Here is a 17,294-nt window from a genome sequence, read left to right as displayed (position 1 = left end):
GTGTTCGAGTCGACGTGGGTTCAAGTACAAAGATGCTGTATTATTATTATATCGCGGCTAGGACTTTTCAGTCCCTTCGAAGGAGCAAGATTAGGGCCGCGCGGACTTGTGAGAAGGACATTGGCTCATCACGGAGATTTGGGAGGAGCGAAACATTGTAGGAGAATACGTAATCTAGCAGAGGAGATAGACACGAGATCAAAGAACGTGTTCTTAGCTAGGCACCGTCGATAGCGGGAGGCCCTCTGCTGCGCAGTCGGTGATCCTTCTATTCTGCAGACTTGCGAACCCAACCCAATTGGCGTCCCTTAGGCTCGAGAGCAAAAGTAAACAACATTGCAGTGAACATCTCCCGTCCTTCAGGTTACCTGGCTAATGACCACACCCTGATTGGATGTATACCGGCAGATTTTACAAAACTCGAAGGCGACCGGGGTTCGATTTCCCGTCGAAGAGCCTTTTGGTCTTCTCATTTTCTCGCACCCCTTTTTTATCTTTAAAACTGTCCGCTTCTAGAACGTGTAGGACCACGCTTTTGTGCGAGGTGACGAACCCAATTGCCGTCCCGTAGGCTCGTCACCTCGGCCAAAAAACACGAAAAGGCTCCGACAGACACCTTCAGTGAGACTGATAATTTTGGAAAAAAAGAAAAAGGTGGAGCCAAAAGTAAAAGAAACAAAAAAGCTCTCCGACGGGGAATCGAACCCCGGTCTCCCGCGCTTGCTATCCACGAAGTGGATTGACAAGCGGAAATCATGACCACTAGACCATCGAAGATATCACTGTATGCAGTGGATGGTGCTGTTATGGTTAGTTTGGTGTTTTCACATCTTATATAGTAATATAATTTGATGCAGATAGAGAGGGAAGTCACCTTTACCGCCAGGAACTAGTGACGTCATCCCACCATAGCGGTGGTGGCGGCACATGGCACAGTGACGGCAGGTACAACGCGCTAACACCTAGGTACCGGAAAAGTCACTAGACAGGGGAAATGGACACTTCGTGATCAATTTGTAGCAAGTTTAATTTTATTCAAGACATCACAGCTCCATGCTTTGGGAAAGCTGAGTTCAAATGCCTAATGCTATTTTGGGAGCAGTTACAGAAGCATACATCTACCTACGGACTGCGGCTTTCCACGTCCAACTGAACATCTAGCTGCAATTCCTCTGTAGGTAGAATTACCTACCTAGTACAAGTTAACTAGCTACAACTTAGTAATGCGACAGGTAGAAATTTTGTTTTAACTATACTCTACGTAGAGGTGCACTACAAAGCTAATTGCGGGACCTCCTATATTGCTGCGCCTAGTAGCTGTTTAAATTAGATGTGGAAAACAGCAGTACAGAGGAAGTGCAGGGGGGTGTTCAGTCGGATGTGAAAAGAAGCAGTACTTGCAGCGAAGAAGGTTGGTTTCGAAAGTCGGAGCGACATTTATCCCGTCGCCTGGGTAGCTGGGAAGCGGACGATAGAAACGCAGTATGCTCACTATGGGTTCTTGCATTATTTGACTGTGGAATGCTGTCCAGTTGTCCAGTTATCGAAGTTCCCTCTGACGATAGTTGAGCAAAGAAGCCCTGGAGGCGAACATAGGGTAAGAAGCTATTGGCTCTCTGCGAAATTCACATGCAGTGCAGCTCGACGGCTGATGGTCCCTTTAGGAATGGCAATCAGCCTACTTTACCTCTGCCTTGGTGTGGAACACAGGTTCCATCTCCAAGCTCAACTTCCCGCCAATGCAATTGCGGAGAACCTCAGGTCCCCGCCATTCTCCATCTCAGTCCTCATCAGCCTCCCCAATCCTTTTTCCAACGCCGCCTCACTCAATAGATCCTCCCCGTCTTTGAGCGCACCCCGATCCAACGGTCCTCTCCTCGATCCTTCCAACTCCCACAGATGACCATCCCTGCCCTTCACAAATGCCACGAAATGCTGCCCCCTGTGTTCATCCGCTTGCTTATCAGGCGTTCGCGTGTCGCCCAGCTTCGCCGCCTCCTCGTGGGCGGCCTCGTAGTCTCCGTTCTCTTCTAGTACTCTCGCACGCTCCCACATCCCCTTGTCCAGTGCATCGAGTCTGATACGGTCGAGCGTGGAGCCCGGTACGATGTGCTTTGCCGCTTCGCCGTTCAGTAAGCAGTGCAGGAGACCGATACTGCCGCATGCATCGCCGATTGTCTGCTTGAACCAGAGAACTGGTTCTTCACTCCCTTTACCAGGATATTCTTCCGGCATGGTGCTGTCCTCTGCTACACGTGCAGCGTGCCATGTTGGTGTCATGGGTATGATGACGAGGAGGGCGTGAACGGGACGTGGGATGAGAGCCAAGAGGTCTGGATCTGTGAGGGAGTAGATGTCGTGGAAGCTAAGCTGGGAAGATGGTGAGAGCCCAAGGGCAGTAGCGAGGAAGTTCATTACATCGGGATTGTTCTCAAGGATGGTGAAATATTTCTTCACTCTGGGAGCGATGGTGGCCATGTCGTCTGAGGTTTTGGGGGTCTGACTGATGATGATGTGACTTTGAGAGGCTGTTGCTGATAGTTAGCTCGGGGAAGGTTAGTTTGTCTGGTTCATATATAGTGAGAGAAAATGTGCCTAGAAGTTGACTGACGGTGATTGCGTTGCCAGTCGGTGCCTGCTCCTACAGCTTTCGGATTAATGCCAAGGTCGATGATCTCCCATCCCCGCACTTACGCTAGGCTGTTTCTGGCTTTATAAGACAACCTCAACATGACGAACATTGAGATATGTCAGAACAAGTTATAGGTTTTCGGGCAATGATAATCCTAGATCCGGGAGAGGCATTTTGATTTTGTCTGAAACTACATAGTCACAAGTGATACTGGCCTATTGACAACCACAAGATCAAGCCTCGAGACACTGCATGGCATAAATATCGGCTCTCCACTCGGACCTTTGGAGGTTACATACACGCAAACCCCAGAAAGATCGAAGGAGCTTCCAGGAGTGGCTGATTTTCTTGTTGTGTCCGTTGACATCTCCACCACGTGCGTGACTTCCAATTCAGTTCTGCATTACATAACCATCTGGCACCCCGTCCCGACGCAATTGCTATTACCCCTCATATCCATAAAAAAGCAGTTCTGCATTCACTTTGATACAAGCTACGTGACAGAGCACCCATATAGGTCAACATAATGGACGACGAAGCAAGACAAGCTCTGGCAAGCATGAAGATGCCCCGCCGTCCTATGAACTATGTCCCCGCAAAGACAGGCGAGATCCTCAAGCTCGGCCATCTAACATGTCGCATCATGGAAGATGGATCCCGCACAGGTAGAGGCAACCAGCCATATTTGAATTCACAGCCTTGACAGCCCGATCGCTGATTGTAGGATACCACAGACAACCGCATCGGCAGCGCTGAAATCACCATCCCCGCCGGAACAACAGGCCCACCCGCCCATTGGCATGAAATGCACGACGAGACGTTCCTAGTGACGGCAGGCACAGTGCGCTTCCACGCACCCGACGGAGCCCACATCGACGCCAAAGCCGGCGACTATGTGACAGTGCCGACACGCTCGCCGCACACATTCTCGAATCCCTTCGATGAAGAAGCAAAGTTTTTCAATACGTATACGCCTGCGTTTTACATTGACTATTTCCGGATTCTAGCGGAGCTGAGTAAGGGGGACGGGGTGATGAGTAAAGAGAAGAATTTGGAGGTTATGGCAAGGTTTGGGACGGTGCCGGCCAAGGAGATGATGGAGGGGATTGGTAAGGGAGAGGGAAAAGCGGAGGGTCGAGGAGACTGAGAGACTCAGAACAACTCCAAGGGATTCTTGACCCGAAAGCGCCTGCAAAGGTACCTTGAAGATGTTCTTCGGATATATATATCAGCCGAAATCCAACGTGAACGCCCCTCCCCTTCGAATCAAATAGCCAGAGGGTGTCGCAGAATAGATAAGAAGACAGCTCAACTGGGAATTCATAGAAGCACGAATTGCTGGCCTTCAAAATCGTACCGTACGTGCGTTCACAATGTAGAGAATTAAAACGCCCATGATCGTGAGCATCAGCAACACAGCAATGAGTTTAGCCACCACACGTTCCACACCAATTCGTAACTCGTCCCGAAATACCATTATCTCGCCTTCTTCCTCGTCACGGTTACCAATAGGCGTGGACGAAGGGATCTATGAGATCAGGGTGTCTCGATGGCATTCCCTGAAAACCAAGTCGTATGGCGGAGGGGCCTCAGTCGGGTACGGATAGAGGAGTGCGAGAGGAACATCGTCATCTTCGAGGCCAGGGCTAGCATCTCTATAGGGTGCAAGGTAGCTTTGTCGAATTGCGTGGTAATGCTGCGGTGAAGGTACAGTGATGGTTCCGGTGGTTTCTAGAATGGGGGATGGCTCGTCCCTATAAGGCTCAACTCTCTGCGCAGACACTTGGTGTGGTGTCTGTAAATTTGGTTTGGTATACGATGTGACATCGCTTGAAGCTGGTGTTGATGAGGTGCATGGAAGAGGCGAGTCCTGATATTGGGCTTCAGGAAGTGCGTCCTAGAATGGTCAACTATCTATTTCATCGTGAGGTCGACAAGGATATGAGACATACCCCCATAATTCTCGATAGCGATCGTTCACGCTGCCTTTATCTGTCAGTTGGAATAGGCGGTTATGGCCGTGGAAGCTGCAGAGGTGAACGGCGGGAATGGCAAGAAAAATGCCTCAATCTGGGGCAACTACGTCTTGGTTTTGATTATAAAACTCCAACGGCGCAGAGGATGAGGCACAGTCACACAGCGAGCGCTTTGGGGGGCTGAAGCGCCCGAACTCCACTTTGTGAGACACTCGATCCTCCGGGGCGTGAGATTTGACATGCTGTGTAGTCGGCTGGTTGCACGTCCATAGGATTCTGATTGCGCTCTTCCAAGTGCGAAGAACCGAGGCAGTAGTCATTCAGTTTGTTCATCCAGTAGTCAACATGCAAGCCAGCTTCGAACGGGTTGGGGCCTTTATAAGTTAAGTGCTCGCAAAGTGGGAAGGTTGGAGTTGTTCGAGCGTGTGGCGGTGCTGCGGCGCAGTTTTGGAGGGAACACGTTTTTCCGCTCCGTTAGCGTTCCCTCCAAAATCAATGAGAATTCTTTCCGATTTCTTCACTTCTCATCAAACATCCTCAACATGGAGCTGCAGACATAGCGCAGCTCTATGAGGAGAAGAGAATGGCCGCTGCTGCGCCCAGTCATGTTTCTTTCGACCTCCGGATGATCGCCTACGCTCTCAAATGGCTTCTCGTCACTAACATCCGCTGCAAAGGAGTCCACCTACACCTTGAGAGCTTCGGCATGGTACGTCTCGTTCCCCCAGTCCCCTTCCAATGATGAAAAAACACGCAAATTCACAGACCTGTTCTGAAACACCGTGTGGATTACTTGCTTTACCTCTCTGATTGGCCTCTACTTCCCTATTTTCTCATGAACATGGTGAATGTTCCTGGCTGACGACTTCAGGTTTCTCGTTCGACGTCAAGTAAAGCCCCTGTGGCTTGGAAAGCTTGCCACATGTTGAGTATCGTCCTTTATTCTACGCTTTGGACGAATCGCCAGATGCTTGGAGCGCATCTTTCTATTGTCGCTCGCTTTGTTCAAGCACATGATGCTCTCTTCTTTATCAGAATTGCATTGTTATTCCATAACGCTGGTTGTTCAGTTCCAAATTTAGTACATGATCGCAATGGACAAAGACGTTATTCCTACACATATACCTTGATGATGTACAATTCCTCCGTGTACAATTTCTGTTCTGGTGATTCCACCTTAAATACCCCTCTCTCATGACCATTAGCAGACCATCGAGTCACAACAGACATCCGACCTCATCCCTTGCCCTCAGCGATTGACAGAACGAACTTTCGCGAGTTATCCGAAAGTCTTTCTGTAGTAGCCGGTTCAAAGAGCGTTGACCGCTCACGTCTCGATCTTCCATCCCGAGCAGAGCGTTGACCGCTCATAACTCAGGAGAAGAGCATTGATCGCTCCCTTCCTTGAACTACAAGTATCAAACCATCTTCAGCGATGACTGGCCGTTCTCGTCAGAACTCGGCGGGCTCTCAGGGGCGTCGCCGCAGCTCTAGACTTAGCAATCGGTCTCTAGCATCCCTCAACTTCGACAACATGCCGCCGTTGAACGGCGAGTGGATCGCAGAAGAAGGCGGCCTTGACCCCTTTGGTGACCTGGACACTAGTTTCGGGTTCATCAACGAAGGTACAAGTATGGCCGATGGTTCAGGACAGAACCCAGCTGAGGGTGTAAGTGGTGATGGCTACGGATGGTCTCATCCCATTGACAATTTCATTGAGCAACGCGATTTCGCCCAGGTCTCCGATGGACCGACGGCTATTCCCATGGATTTCCCTGTAGACGGCCTCCAAAATGTCTCTACGGGTGCCTACCCCCACAATCCTCTGTTGGAATTGGATGACTCATGGGGATTCCTTCCTGAGAATCCTGAGCTGGTTTCTCTACCCACAACGCAGGGTTACGAAGGTGCAGTGGCTCAGGAAGCCTCTCAGCAACTGACAAATGCCTACCAGAACGATGCTCAGACGGGCTACGGCTACGACCAGTATCCGTCCCAACCGTATTCCTATCAGCCTCAAACCACGGTAGCAGTTCCCAGCACTCCCCAACCTTACTTCTATCGGCCTCAGACGACGTCAGCGGCTCCCAACACCGGTGGGTTCGAATATCCGCCGCCAAATGTCTCTGACGAACCGTACTACGTCAACCCTGACCTGACGTACACTGCAGCTCCGACTCAGGACCAGGACTCTCTGTTCTACCCAGAGGCATCTACATCTACTGACCGTCGTCGCGTTAGCGCTTCCTCTGCAGCAGATCGTCGCAAGCGAAGCGACCTCTCGACTTACAGCCTGGCCAATACCACAGATACCGAGGAGCTTCATGAACTTCGCAGGACACGCAAAGTGCGGAAGACTGGGCCGGCACAGCGTGTCCAGTACAAGCCCGAGAAGCCCAAACTCCGTGCTGACAAGCCATGGGTACGAAAGAATAACACGACCAAGGGCCTCACTTCACGTACAGGCAAGATCAACAACTATCGACCCATCTACTACGAGAACCGCCCGCACCCGATTGGCGGTCCCTGGAAGACGCCCAACGGGTACAAGTTCAAGTACACCAAGAACTGGGAATTCTCCCAGGCCACCTACTCAGCGGCGCAGCTGAACGACTTCATCTTCCATTACCCGCGCGACAAGAATAAGCATTCCAAGCTGACCATCTGGATCCAGAAGTCATCTACGGACAGCGCGGTTCGATACGCGTCTGCAACGCACAAGAAGTGCCGTTTCAGGGACTGCCCCGCTAACCTGTATGGCAATGGCACAATCACGGTCGGCCAGCCTCGTGTCGCATTCGATGAGCGCTGGCATGAACATGGAATGAACGTCGACCCATATCTGGTAGCGGGCTACGCCCACTTGTACTGCATGGAACGGTTCCTCGATTTCGAGGCCATCTGCAAACTCGGTATTGTGAAGGTAGATGAGCGGGTGTTCCGTAAAGAGCCGAACGGCCGTTTTGCAGCCACCCTCAATGGCGAGGCGGAGGCGGACATAGCTGTGGCGTTCATCCAAGCGGCTATGGAAGGTACACTTCGAACTGACAGGAAGTTGAAGCAGTTCAGGAACTATCCGGTCCACTCGGAGTATAGGCACGGTGAGCCCAAACCTCATGACGATACCTTGACCTTCTGGATGATGCAAGAACTTGACGAGGCTCGACCACCGTCTCAGGTGTTCACATTCTGGGACCGGGGCCTTCGTGGGACGGTGGGCATCGTGAACAAAGGCAACGTGGAACTGCAGTACTTCGACAAGATCAAGAAGAAGAATGCAGCACGCAAGGTCAAGGCCATGGGCAATAGGAAGAAGAAGGCTGCCGCATCCCTGTGGGATGACGACGATGAGGAACTTGAACAGGCACAGGAGGAGGAACTCCGTGACAAGATGGAGAAGGCGATTGCCTACTGTTTCAAGAAGCTGAAGGACCATCCCAAGTTCAATCCGAACCCCGAGTGGATGAACAAGGACCAGCCTGGCTCTGAAACATCGAAAGGCAAGCGCAAGGCTTTCGAGACCGACGAAGACGACGAGGAGCCTGATGAGCCTCAGCCTGGACCGCAAACATCGAAGTGCAAGCGCAAGGTTTTCGAGATCGACGAGGACGGCGAGGAGCCCGATGAGCCTCAGCCTGAACCAAAAACGTCGAAGCGCAAGCGCAAGGTTTTCGAGATCGATGATGACGACGAGGAGTCTGACGAGCCTCAGGAGTATGGAAGCGATGATGATGACGATGACGACCACGAGCCTGGTCCAAAGGTTCGAGGCTCTCGTCAAAGCTCCCGTTTGAGAAATAAGACTCGCAAGGTCAACTATGCTATCGCATCACCTGCAGAGGTGCCGCAGAATGTGGAAGAGCCAGCCCCCAAGCGCCAACGATGTGAGCCTACACAGCAGGAGCTGTCAGCTCAGAACCCGCTCGTGCAGGACCCAGGGTATTTTGACGACGTATCCCAATACGCGCCCTACTCCGACGGCCTTGGTGGCTTCCAACTCGACGCAAGCGATCTAGATTTCGGGTTGACCGATGAACTTTCTCAGTATCTTACGCGTCGCCGCTCCACGCTATACGCCGCCCGTCATCGCAGCCGCGGTGCATCTGTCCTGAAGTCCGCGATGAGCTCTCCTAAGATTCCTGACCGTCGCAAAGTATCCATCGGTGGCGTGACTACCCATCTGTTTGACACGAGTGCTTCGCCGCTCCACGCTATACGCCGCCCGTCATCGCAGCCGCGGTGCATCTGTCCTGAAGTCCGCGATGAGCTCTCCTAAGATTCCTGACCGTCGCAAAGTATCCATCGGTGGCGTGACTACCCATCTGTTTGACACGAGTGCTTCGCCGAAAGCTGGTCTTCGTCGACCGCCTCGTATACAGAAGTAACTCGCCATCCCGCACAAGCGCTGGGGTGCTCATTGATGGCGTCAACAGGTTGTGTTTCATCGTTCCTCGATCGTCAAGTGGAAGACGCTGAGGGATATTTCTGTACTTTCATATTAGCGATGAGATGATTATGCTATCGTCTTGCAACGCTATTCCGTAATACATAGAATGTAATATAGCATGTAGAGCGCAACGCTCTTCCTGTAATACATATCGATGCAACATGTATAACTTCTGACTTGAGTCCCGAATCGTGATGTGCATGACTCTGTGGTGATCAGTCGACTTTTTTGTTGTTTATTTTGTTTCGTTGAACTTGAGCGCTGTCCGCCTTCGATCTCTGCATCCCCGTGAAGACTCACAATTCTTTCCTCTGGAGCCGACTATTGAACCTCTTAGGACTGGGGTTCTGTGACCTCGTGTGAATTTCGGCTTCTTTCTCCCGAGATATGGTTTTTGGCGTTCAGATCGCTGGTATTTTTACTATGATCCTGCTCTTGCTTCTTGAAGTCCATCATGCTGGTAGAGTTTCGTTTCCCTCTCGTTCGAACAATTTGGGTGAGTTTATCATGTCCAGAATGCGGCACCGCCAGACGCGACTGCGGAATAGGAAGTCCCCGATGCAGATGATGGCGTTGGCGATGCTCTCCTAGAAATCCATGTTCGTCATTCGTGGCCGATCAACTCAGTCGACTATCTACTGTAGACAGAAGACGAGGATGTTGATGTTCCTGAATTTCCAAATGACAAGACCCTAACTAAATTGCCTTCGTCAGATACATGGCATTCTTGCTCAGTCTGATGGCTAGATATGAAGACTCATCGTGCAAGGGTTAGCAGAGTGGTGGAGTGGTGGAGTCATTTGCGAAGTGTTGTGTATGCATGGGGTTGTGGCTTGGCGCGCTAAGCCCGAATGATCACTAAGCGAAGAGTTTAGTCAACCCACACCAAAATTCATTGAAGCAACCCAGACAACGACATCGACATCCCGCCCACGAACCCAACACCGTCGCAATGGGTCGCGTTATCAGGAACCAGCGTAAAGGTCGCGGCTCCATCTTCACGGCCAACACCCGCTTGAACAAGGCCCCCGCCCAGTTCCGTACCCTCGACTACGTACGTCCGCCGACTGCGAAGACCTTGAGGCAGAGAGGATGGAAGGCTGATTGGCATAGGCTGAGCGCAATGGCTACATTCGCGGCGTTGTAAAGGAGATTGTCCACGACTCCGGCCGTGGTACGTACTTCCGCAATCATCTCTAATTTCTCATATTGAACCTGGGCTGACGAAATGAATAGGTGCTCCTCTGGCGAAGGTCGTCTTCCGCAACGTACGAAACTCTCCACCGCAGACCGCTTACTACCAATTGCTCACGAGATTGTAGCCCTACCGGTTCAAGCACGACACCGAGACCTTCATTGCCAACGAGGGCATGTACACCGGCCAGGTTCGTTTCGGAATATCTAGGGCACCTGGACATGCAGACTGACGAGTCCAAGTTCATCTATGCCGGAAAGCACGCCGCTCTGACCATTGGCAACATCCTCCCCCTCGCCTCCGTACCCGAAGGTACCGTCCTTACCAACGTCGAGGACAAGTCTGGTGACCGTGGTGCGCTCGGCCGTACCTCCGGCAACTACGTTACCGTCATCGGCCACAACCCGGACGAGGGCAAGACCCGTGTCAAGCTCCCTTCCGGTGCGAAGAAGGTCCTCCCCAGCACTGCCCGTGGTATGGTCGGAATCGTTGCAGGAGGTGGACGTACAGACAAGCCTCTCCTCAAGGCTTCGCGTGCCAAGCATAAGGTAAATGACCTGGAACCGTTTCCAGGTGGACCAGACGGCTGACCAGATCTCAGTTCGCTGCCAAGCGCAACAGCTGGCCCAAGACTCGCGGTGTGGCCATGAACCCCGTCGACCATCCCCACGGTGGTGGTAACCACCAGCATATCGGCAAGGCCTCCACCATCTCCAGGGAGGCGGCACAGGGTCAAAAAGCCGGTCTCATTGCGGCGCGGAGGACGGGTCTGCTCCGTGGTACGCAGAAGACGAAGGAGTAGACGTGCGGGGAACAAGGATAGCGATGTGGTGCTGGGGTCCGTGGCAACCGGCGACAACGAGCGTGCAGCCGGTGATTCTCATAACTCTTTATGCGGATGGCGGGGCGTTATGAACTTCTACACACAAATAGGCATCTTACTTGGGTGCATGGTAGGGCCCTTGGGAATGCAATCGAAAACTTGCATGGTACTCTACAGACAGGCGTCTTGGAGAATGGTGAACCTATTGTGTGTCTGAGATCCGGACCGTAATCGCCCGGATATGTACGCTTATGGCCAATGTATGCTAGAACGATCCCACCCAAGACGAGTTGCGGCTTCGAAAGTATGCTCTGTTGTCCGCAAGAAGTGGATACAGCTTGCTTCACGTGGACATTACAATGGCCTTGTCGAGGGCCCGACCACGGGTTCCAACTTCCCTCCTCAGTCCAGCATCCCAGCCTGCGCAAGGTGTTCTTGTCCCTTGCCGTTGGTCATGATGTTACTCGGAGCCGCACACAGTGCCAATTACTCCGAGTCTCGCCTTTCGCACTCCTCTCGATCCGCATACCCTCAAAAAATACGAATGGGTATATAATCTTTGCGCCACGCAAGAATCCACCCTTCTTCTCCTCTTTCGTTTCACCTTAGGATGAAACCCAACCTAGTCGGTTCTCTCCCTCCACCTACCCACCTACCTATCTACCTTCCTACCCCCTTCTTCTCGCCTACCTCCGCCTCCCCCTCCAGAAAATCTAGATCCAGCACCCTCCATCCCCTCCCGCCCTCCGCCAACACAAGCACCACTCTCCTCCCCTGCCGCCCATTAACTTCCATCTTCATGGGGACAAAAGAATCATCTTCTACTCCTCCTCCTCTTTCTCTGCCTGCTTCAGCTTCAGCTTCAGCTTCAGCTTCAGCTTGCTCACCACCGTCGTTCCCGCCTCCGGGGGAGAAAACGTGCCGCGTATGCGCTTGAATATCCTCCCATGATACGGCGATGGTAGTACGGCAAGGCGAGGAGGGAGGAAGTGGTGTACCGTGGGGCAGAACGTGCTGCCTTAGCGCATCATCGCCAGAAGAGTGGTTGTTGGACGGATTACAAAGCTGCGGCGAATAGTGTATCACTTGCGGCTTCTGACCCGGCGCTTGCAACGCCGCCGTCGTAGGCGTATACGGCAGAGATAAAATGAGGTACTTTTTCTTGTCTTCTTTGCTGAGTTCGAGTAACACGAGCAGCGCGACATCGTCTGCGAATTTGGCGTCGAGGATTCGGCAGCTGACAGTTGGTTCGGTGGGGAATTCGAGGGTGGAGATGGCGTAGGTGTGGACGGAGGCGGGGAGGGAGGTTATGCTTGGGGAGTGGGCGAGGCGGTGGATGTGGAGTTGTGGTCGTGGTGGGTGGGGTTGATTGGAAGTGGTCGAGGAGGAGGGTTGGTGGTGGAGGATATACGTTGTTATCGCGTCTGGGGGTTCGGAAGAGTCGGTTTGCGAGGATGGCGAGTGCGTAGGCTTGGAGAGCGTTAGTGAGGATAGACCGTTCGTGAGATTGCGGATGGACTGTGCGGTTGTAGCAGCGGATGAGCGAGCAGTGTTGGCGGGATCATTGGCCTGAAGAAAGTAGGTGCATGTGTAAGTGTTATAGAAGAGGGAGTCAAGGAAAAGGCGGACTTACGAGTTCAAACACCATGCGCATATCCATCACCGCGCCCTCATTCCCGTCGTCCCCCACATCCTCCAGCACAATCCCACAATCCATACTCACGTTGCTCCTCTGCCACTTACTTATTCCCCCCAACAACGCTTTACACCCCTCTTTCACTCCTCCCAAAACAAACTCCATACACACACTCTGCGCCCCGAACCCTGCCCCCTGCCTGATCCCCTCTACCGCCTTGACCGTCTCTTCATACCCAGTCATCCCCCTCTTTTGGACCTCCTCATCCAGCGTCCCCGCCCCCTTCAGCAGCGGCTCTAAATCGCTCCTCTGGAGCGAAAATTGGATATACTCCAACACCATTTCCACATCAATCGCGGGATCCTTATTATCCCACTCCATCCTCGTCTGACTCCCCGGCTCCATGCCTTCAATCTCAATCGCATACCGCAGCCACCGAGACATGTAGTACCACCCGCGTTTCTCCTCGGTAGCGTACTTCATCGCCGTATGCCCTAGAAACCGCAAGTTCTGGATCTGCTCGAGGAGCGAGGTGAAGTCTCGGACCGGGGTGTTAAAAATCCACCCACCGTCCGAACTCGATTCAGAACCTACGACGTCGCCTGAGCTGTCGGTATCGTGGTAGCGAGCTAAGCCGCGGAGGCGCGAGAGAATGATGCTGCAGCGATCTAGCGCTGGCAGGAAATTCTCCTGGAGGAGCTGGATCACCGTGGTGAGGGATGATTTTACCGTGGTATCCCAGCGCTTCCATCCGGCCTCTCCCAATTCATCCAGGAGCCATTCGCGAACAACGGGATACCAGTGTCCGGTGCAGACGGAATGGTAGAAGTTCTCCACGAGGGTGCCTTGGCCTTTCCCCTGCAGCGTCTCGGAGATGTTGCGCATGAATTTCGAGGGGAGGTCCATGGAGTGCTGCCACCATGTTTGGATCCGTGAGAGCGTCTGCTGGATATACAGCAGGAGATTTTGCAATTGGGAGGCTTTCGAGGAGATGATGTGGAGGTAGATACCTGCCGAGGGGATGAAGCCGAGTGTCAGTGGAACGAAGGCGAGTCTGGTGTCGCTGGTATCAGTTACGATTTCCGTGAGGAGCACGTGACTGTTGCTGTAGGGGTGAGAGGCGTGGAGAAGGGCTTTGCTGCTTTTGAGGGACCAGCTGGAGGGGAGCTGGATGTTTATTGTTTCCAGGGAGTCGTAGATGGAGGGGTGGACGGTGCCGGAATCGGTACAGCGGATAAGCATATCGACTGAATTATGATCTTTGAGGTGCTGCGAGTGCAATAGTGAATCCACTTGTGCCTGTGAGCTGAATCCGCCAGCATCTGCTTGCGCTCCAGCCCGCATGAAGGGGTTAGCAGGCGGGAGCGGGATGGCTGGCAGTCTAGGAAGCAATGCCTCCATATCCATCATGGCCAACTGGTCCGGTAGGTCAGGGTCGATATCCAGTTTTTGCAGATCTGGTTGTCTCTGCAGGAAATCTTCAATCGTCGTGTCGTCTCGATGGGTGTCCCAATCGTCCGTCGTCTCTGCCGCAAACGTCACAGTTGGTCTGCCCTTCGGATCTCCCTTCTGTTGTCGCAAACCCGTCCTCCTCTTCACCGACTCAACATTGATAAAATTCAGTCCCCAACCAATACACCTGATCCTAGGAGCCTCCTCCCCAACCGGCGGCGCAGGTACATTCGGATGGATCACCTTCCCCGTCTCCGCAGAAAGGATATCCGTGAGGCCATCACTCCAAGCAACGGCAAGAGCCTGGCCATTGAACTCCCAGCAGATAGAATCCACCGTAACATTCTTCTTCTTCCTCTTGAGGCCAAAAGCTCGCTGCCCGTTGATTCTGTAGACGTCCAAGTTTTCCTCGTCCGTCACCACCGCGATCAAATCCATCGTGGGGCAGTAGGATAGCAGATGCGGGTGGATTGGCCGTAGCAGAACTTTTTCAGCCTGCTTGAGCAGTTTGGGCCCCTTGATAGACTCCATATTGGCGAGTTCTGTATTGAGGCTCCCCCGTCTCGTCCCCGCCAGTGTTGATAAGTATGTCCTGAAAGTAGTGAAGGTCGTGACGCGCCACAAACCTAAAACGATTAGCGTGGGCACGAAGTCACGTGCCTGTGGACGTGGAGTTGCCCAGGTGGGCAACTTTGGTCGGAACTGGGCAGCTGTAGGTAGGTAGAATTATTTATTAAAATGATGCCTAGATTGCCCAGTCAAGAGATGGATACGCTCTGTCCATGTTGACGGTTCCAGTGAGTGAACATCTCACCAGTTGACATCAATGATCCCTTCATCAGGCTCGACTGATCGTACATCCAGTGCAGTCACTTGTATTGCCCTTCATGTACTCCAAGGCGACGAAAGGCCAAATCTCAGCGCACGTCCGAATAGACAGAGATTCCCACTAAATGGCGGACTGAATCAAATGAAATTCCATCGTAGCGGCGTCGCAACCCCGCAAGTAATGTGTCCCTCCCAAGTTACAAATACAAAACGTTCCTTTTGCACCCAGGGGTACCTGTTCAACCAGAGCGCGTCCTCCAACTGCAGGAAAGACGTGAGACCCTCTTAACGCCGTGAACCCGCCCTCGGATAGCCAACCCGACAAAATACCCTATGCATATCGAAAGCTCACGTCTGCAACGGAGACGGAGAACCCAGGATGACGACACCGAACCGCCCAGCCAGCCGCGCGGTCTACTCTTCGCCAGATAAGATGCTGTATGTACAAACGCGAGTTGCGACGCTCCGTGAAGAAATTGAGAAAGGGGACGTAGATATCCGTCGAGAGGAGCTCAGTCATTCGACAATACTCTCTGGCTCTTCACTTTTACAGTTCCGCTCTTAGGGCGGCCATTCTGAGACCGGGCTCCCTCATCGAAGCTCGTACGCTTGCCACTAGAAGAGCCTTCGTCCGAGTCTTCCGCCAGGTCGCCGAGTTCGACCTGGTTCTCAATGTCGTAGTCTTGCATCAAGGCTCTCCGGTCGCTAGTGCTGCCTCGCCGGCTTCCACTCAGAAATGGACTCCTATATCCGTTTTCCGCACTTCTCCTCGCTTGCATACTCCGCCGAGTCGGGAACCCGGAGATGGCGTCTGTGGGCACAGCGTCGGAGAAGCGATTTCCCAGAGCATTCCTTCCATCAGGATCTTCTCGGGAGAGATTTAGAAGGTAGACACCGGAAAAGATGATCAGGAACCCGCAAAGGAGGGAAATCGTGTTGACCGCAGATGTTGTGTTGAAGCCTTGGAAAAGAAGAAACGACGCGATGAGTGTGCAGGTGGTGAACGTGACGTAATAGAGTGGATTCACGCTGGTACATGTTAGCGGAACAGTGAAGTACAAACTGACACTTGACGTACATGTTCGTGGAGAATTGGCTGAGGGCTTTATTGAAGTAGTTCATTTGCGTGAGTATGCATCCAACAATCATAATGACGAAGACATAGGTCGAAGGGTGGGTAAACTGGTTCTGGCCATTGAAGGTCATCTTTAACGCAGTCCCGAAAGCCTTGATAGCCATGATCGAGACAGAGCCGGTGGTAGAGCAAATGGAGAGGTAGACGAGCGGGTTCTTGCGGCCATATTTGGGGGAGACCTTGTAGATCATGAGAACGGAGAAAACAGCTACGAAGGCGCAGTAAAAAAGGAAGCCTGATGTATGGTGTAAGCACAGCGCCCGCATCGAGCAGAGCTCTACGGAACTGTGATGACCTACCGGGCTGGATCGCGAAATTCAATATCTCGTCCACCGAAGAGACCTCTCTGTCGGGCGGCGCATGTAGAACGATGATAACCGATCCGATAAGACATATGGCGCAGCCGATCTTTCCTAGTAGTCCCAATGTCTCACCTAGAAAGTAGGTACCAAGGATTGCTCTAATCTCTCATGTTAGCAGGCCATGCGCTGGAGCAACACCGGCACTTACCCAATAAGCACCGATAGTGCGCCGAGCGGAGTGACAAGAATTGCTGGCGCAAAGGCGTATGCCGCGAAGTTGAATATCTCGCCCAGAACCACTACCGCTAGTCAGCGTTGTTGTGTCACTATCCCATGCCAAAGCATACTTGTCAAGATTCCAGCCCACCAGGTGGGATTCCGCAGATATGAAAAGCCGTCTCCGTCGAACCCATGCTTTTCAGCAGTAGCATTCAGCCCCTATACGGCCTATGATCAGCAATGCGACTCGATGCGAAGCGTTCGTATAGCGGGAAAGCGGGAGGCGGCGGCCCAGACGAACGAACCTTCTTCGTGATAACAAAACTTGTGCCTAGGATGTCTCTGTTAGTACAAACACTTGGGTAACTAGCGCAGAAAGGCATACCTATAGCAAGTGAGGAGGATACGGCCAGGAGGAGGCCAATATATCTGCCCACTTGTGAGTTACTGCAATGCGCACAACAACGGGTGCTTCAGCGCACTTCTCTTCCATTCTGCCGCCAGAGGGTCTGAGGGACCAGCTGACCAGTGTTCTTCGCCGTAGCTACGGTCGGGAAAAATAGGATGGCGGGTTGAGTTGCGGTCGAGAAGGGTGGAGGTATGTAAGGGTGCCACTGAGGATCGGAGCGGTTGTGGTCTATCGATAGGG

The 17,294-nt window shown here is 52.6% G+C and overlaps 6 protein-coding genes and 1 non-coding gene across 7 annotated transcripts; 3 read left to right on the top strand and 4 right to left on the bottom strand.

The window, feature by feature from the left end:
* Nucleotides 1-684: 684 nt before the first annotated feature.
* Nucleotides 685-777, bottom strand: EI97DRAFT_t47. Its single transcript has one exon. It is a non-coding gene; the product is annotated as a tRNA-Asp (tRNA).
* A 482-nt stretch (nt 778-1,259) lies between these two features.
* On the bottom strand, nt 1,260-2,612 carry EI97DRAFT_432844 (ubiquitin carboxyl-terminal hydrolase-like protein isozyme L3). The gene has a single exon (XM_033798253.1). It carries the CDS (start codon nt 2,476-2,478, stop codon nt 1,726-1,728), a length of 753 nt encoding a protein of 250 aa, XP_033654787.1. The 5' UTR covers nt 2,479-2,612; the 3' UTR covers nt 1,260-1,725.
* Nucleotides 2,613-2,783: 171 nt separating this feature from the next.
* Nucleotides 2,784-3,972, top strand: EI97DRAFT_432841 (RmlC-like cupin). The gene is made up of 2 exons (XM_033798252.1): nt 2,784-3,297; nt 3,367-3,972. The coding sequence occupies exons 1-2, from the start codon at nt 3,159-3,161 to the stop codon at nt 3,777-3,779; spliced, it is 552 nt and encodes a 183-aa protein (XP_033654786.1). The 5' UTR covers nt 2,784-3,158; the 3' UTR covers nt 3,780-3,972.
* A 2,071-nt stretch (nt 3,973-6,043) lies between these two features.
* EI97DRAFT_441983 (uncharacterized protein) lies at nt 6,044-8,884 on the top strand (the record flags this gene model as incomplete). Its single annotated transcript, XM_033799731.1, has 1 exon — nt 6,044-8,884. The coding sequence occupies one exon, from the start codon at nt 6,044-6,046 to the stop codon at nt 8,882-8,884; it is 2,841 nt and encodes a 946-aa protein (XP_033654785.1).
* A 1,065-nt stretch (nt 8,885-9,949) lies between these two features.
* On the top strand, nt 9,950-11,192 carry EI97DRAFT_314360 (60S ribosomal protein-like protein L2/L8). Its single transcript, XM_033794638.1, has 6 exons — nt 9,950-10,109; nt 10,169-10,229; nt 10,292-10,323; nt 10,378-10,440; nt 10,493-10,798; nt 10,852-11,192. The coding sequence occupies exons 1-6, from the start codon at nt 10,008-10,010 to the stop codon at nt 11,050-11,052; spliced, it is 765 nt and encodes a 254-aa protein (XP_033654784.1). The 5' UTR covers nt 9,950-10,007; the 3' UTR covers nt 11,053-11,192.
* A 541-nt stretch (nt 11,193-11,733) lies between these two features.
* Nucleotides 11,734-14,763, bottom strand: EI97DRAFT_500836 (uncharacterized protein; the record flags this gene model as incomplete). The annotated part of the gene is made up of 2 exons (XM_033802676.1): nt 12,707-14,763; nt 11,734-12,642 (listed from the first exon to the last, which is right to left on the bottom strand). Exons 1-2 carry the CDS (start codon nt 14,690-14,692, stop codon nt 11,734-11,736), a joined length of 2,895 nt encoding a protein of 964 aa, XP_033654783.1. The 5' UTR covers nt 14,693-14,763.
* A 738-nt stretch (nt 14,764-15,501) lies between these two features.
* EI97DRAFT_457945 (DUF803-domain-containing protein) lies at nt 15,502-17,138 on the bottom strand (the record flags this gene model as incomplete). Its single annotated transcript, XM_033800866.1, has 8 exons — nt 15,502-16,018; nt 16,068-16,359; nt 16,424-16,584; nt 16,635-16,725; nt 16,774-16,864; nt 16,951-16,976; nt 17,031-17,074; nt 17,128-17,138. The coding sequence occupies 8 exons, from the start codon at nt 17,136-17,138 to the stop codon at nt 15,502-15,504; spliced, it is 1,233 nt and encodes a 410-aa protein (XP_033654782.1).
* Between the last annotated feature and the right edge of the window lie 156 nt (nt 17,139-17,294).

Source organism: Westerdykella ornata (genome assembly GCF_010094085.1).
Source record: "Westerdykella ornata strain CBS 379.55 unplaced genomic scaffold EI97scaffold_8, whole genome shotgun sequence".
NCBI lineage: Eukaryota > Fungi > Ascomycota > Dothideomycetes > Pleosporales > Sporormiaceae > Westerdykella > Westerdykella ornata.
Note: the sequence above shows the minus strand (reverse complement) of the source record. Positions and strands in the feature narration are given on the sequence as shown.

Coding starts and splice junctions, on each gene's coding strand:
- EI97DRAFT_432844 (XM_033798253.1), bottom strand. CDS start 2,478: ATGGCCACCATCGCTCCCAGAGTGAAGAAATATTTCACCATCCTTGAG.
- EI97DRAFT_432841 (XM_033798252.1), top strand. CDS start 3,159: ATGGACGACGAAGCAAGACAAGCTCTGGCAAGCATGAAGATGCCCCGC. Junction 3,298..3,366: donor GGAAGATGGATCCCGCACAG/GTAGAGGCAACC, acceptor AGGATACCACAG/ACAACCGCATCGGCAGCGCT.
- EI97DRAFT_314360 (XM_033794638.1), top strand. CDS start 10,008: ATGGGTCGCGTTATCAGGAACCAGCGTAAAGGTCGCGGCTCCATCTTC. Junction 10,110..10,168: donor AGTTCCGTACCCTCGACTAC/GTACGTCCGCCG, acceptor TGATTGGCATAG/GCTGAGCGCAATGGCTACAT. Junction 10,230..10,291: donor TGTCCACGACTCCGGCCGTG/GTACGTACTTCC, acceptor CGAAATGAATAG/GTGCTCCTCTGGCGAAGGTC.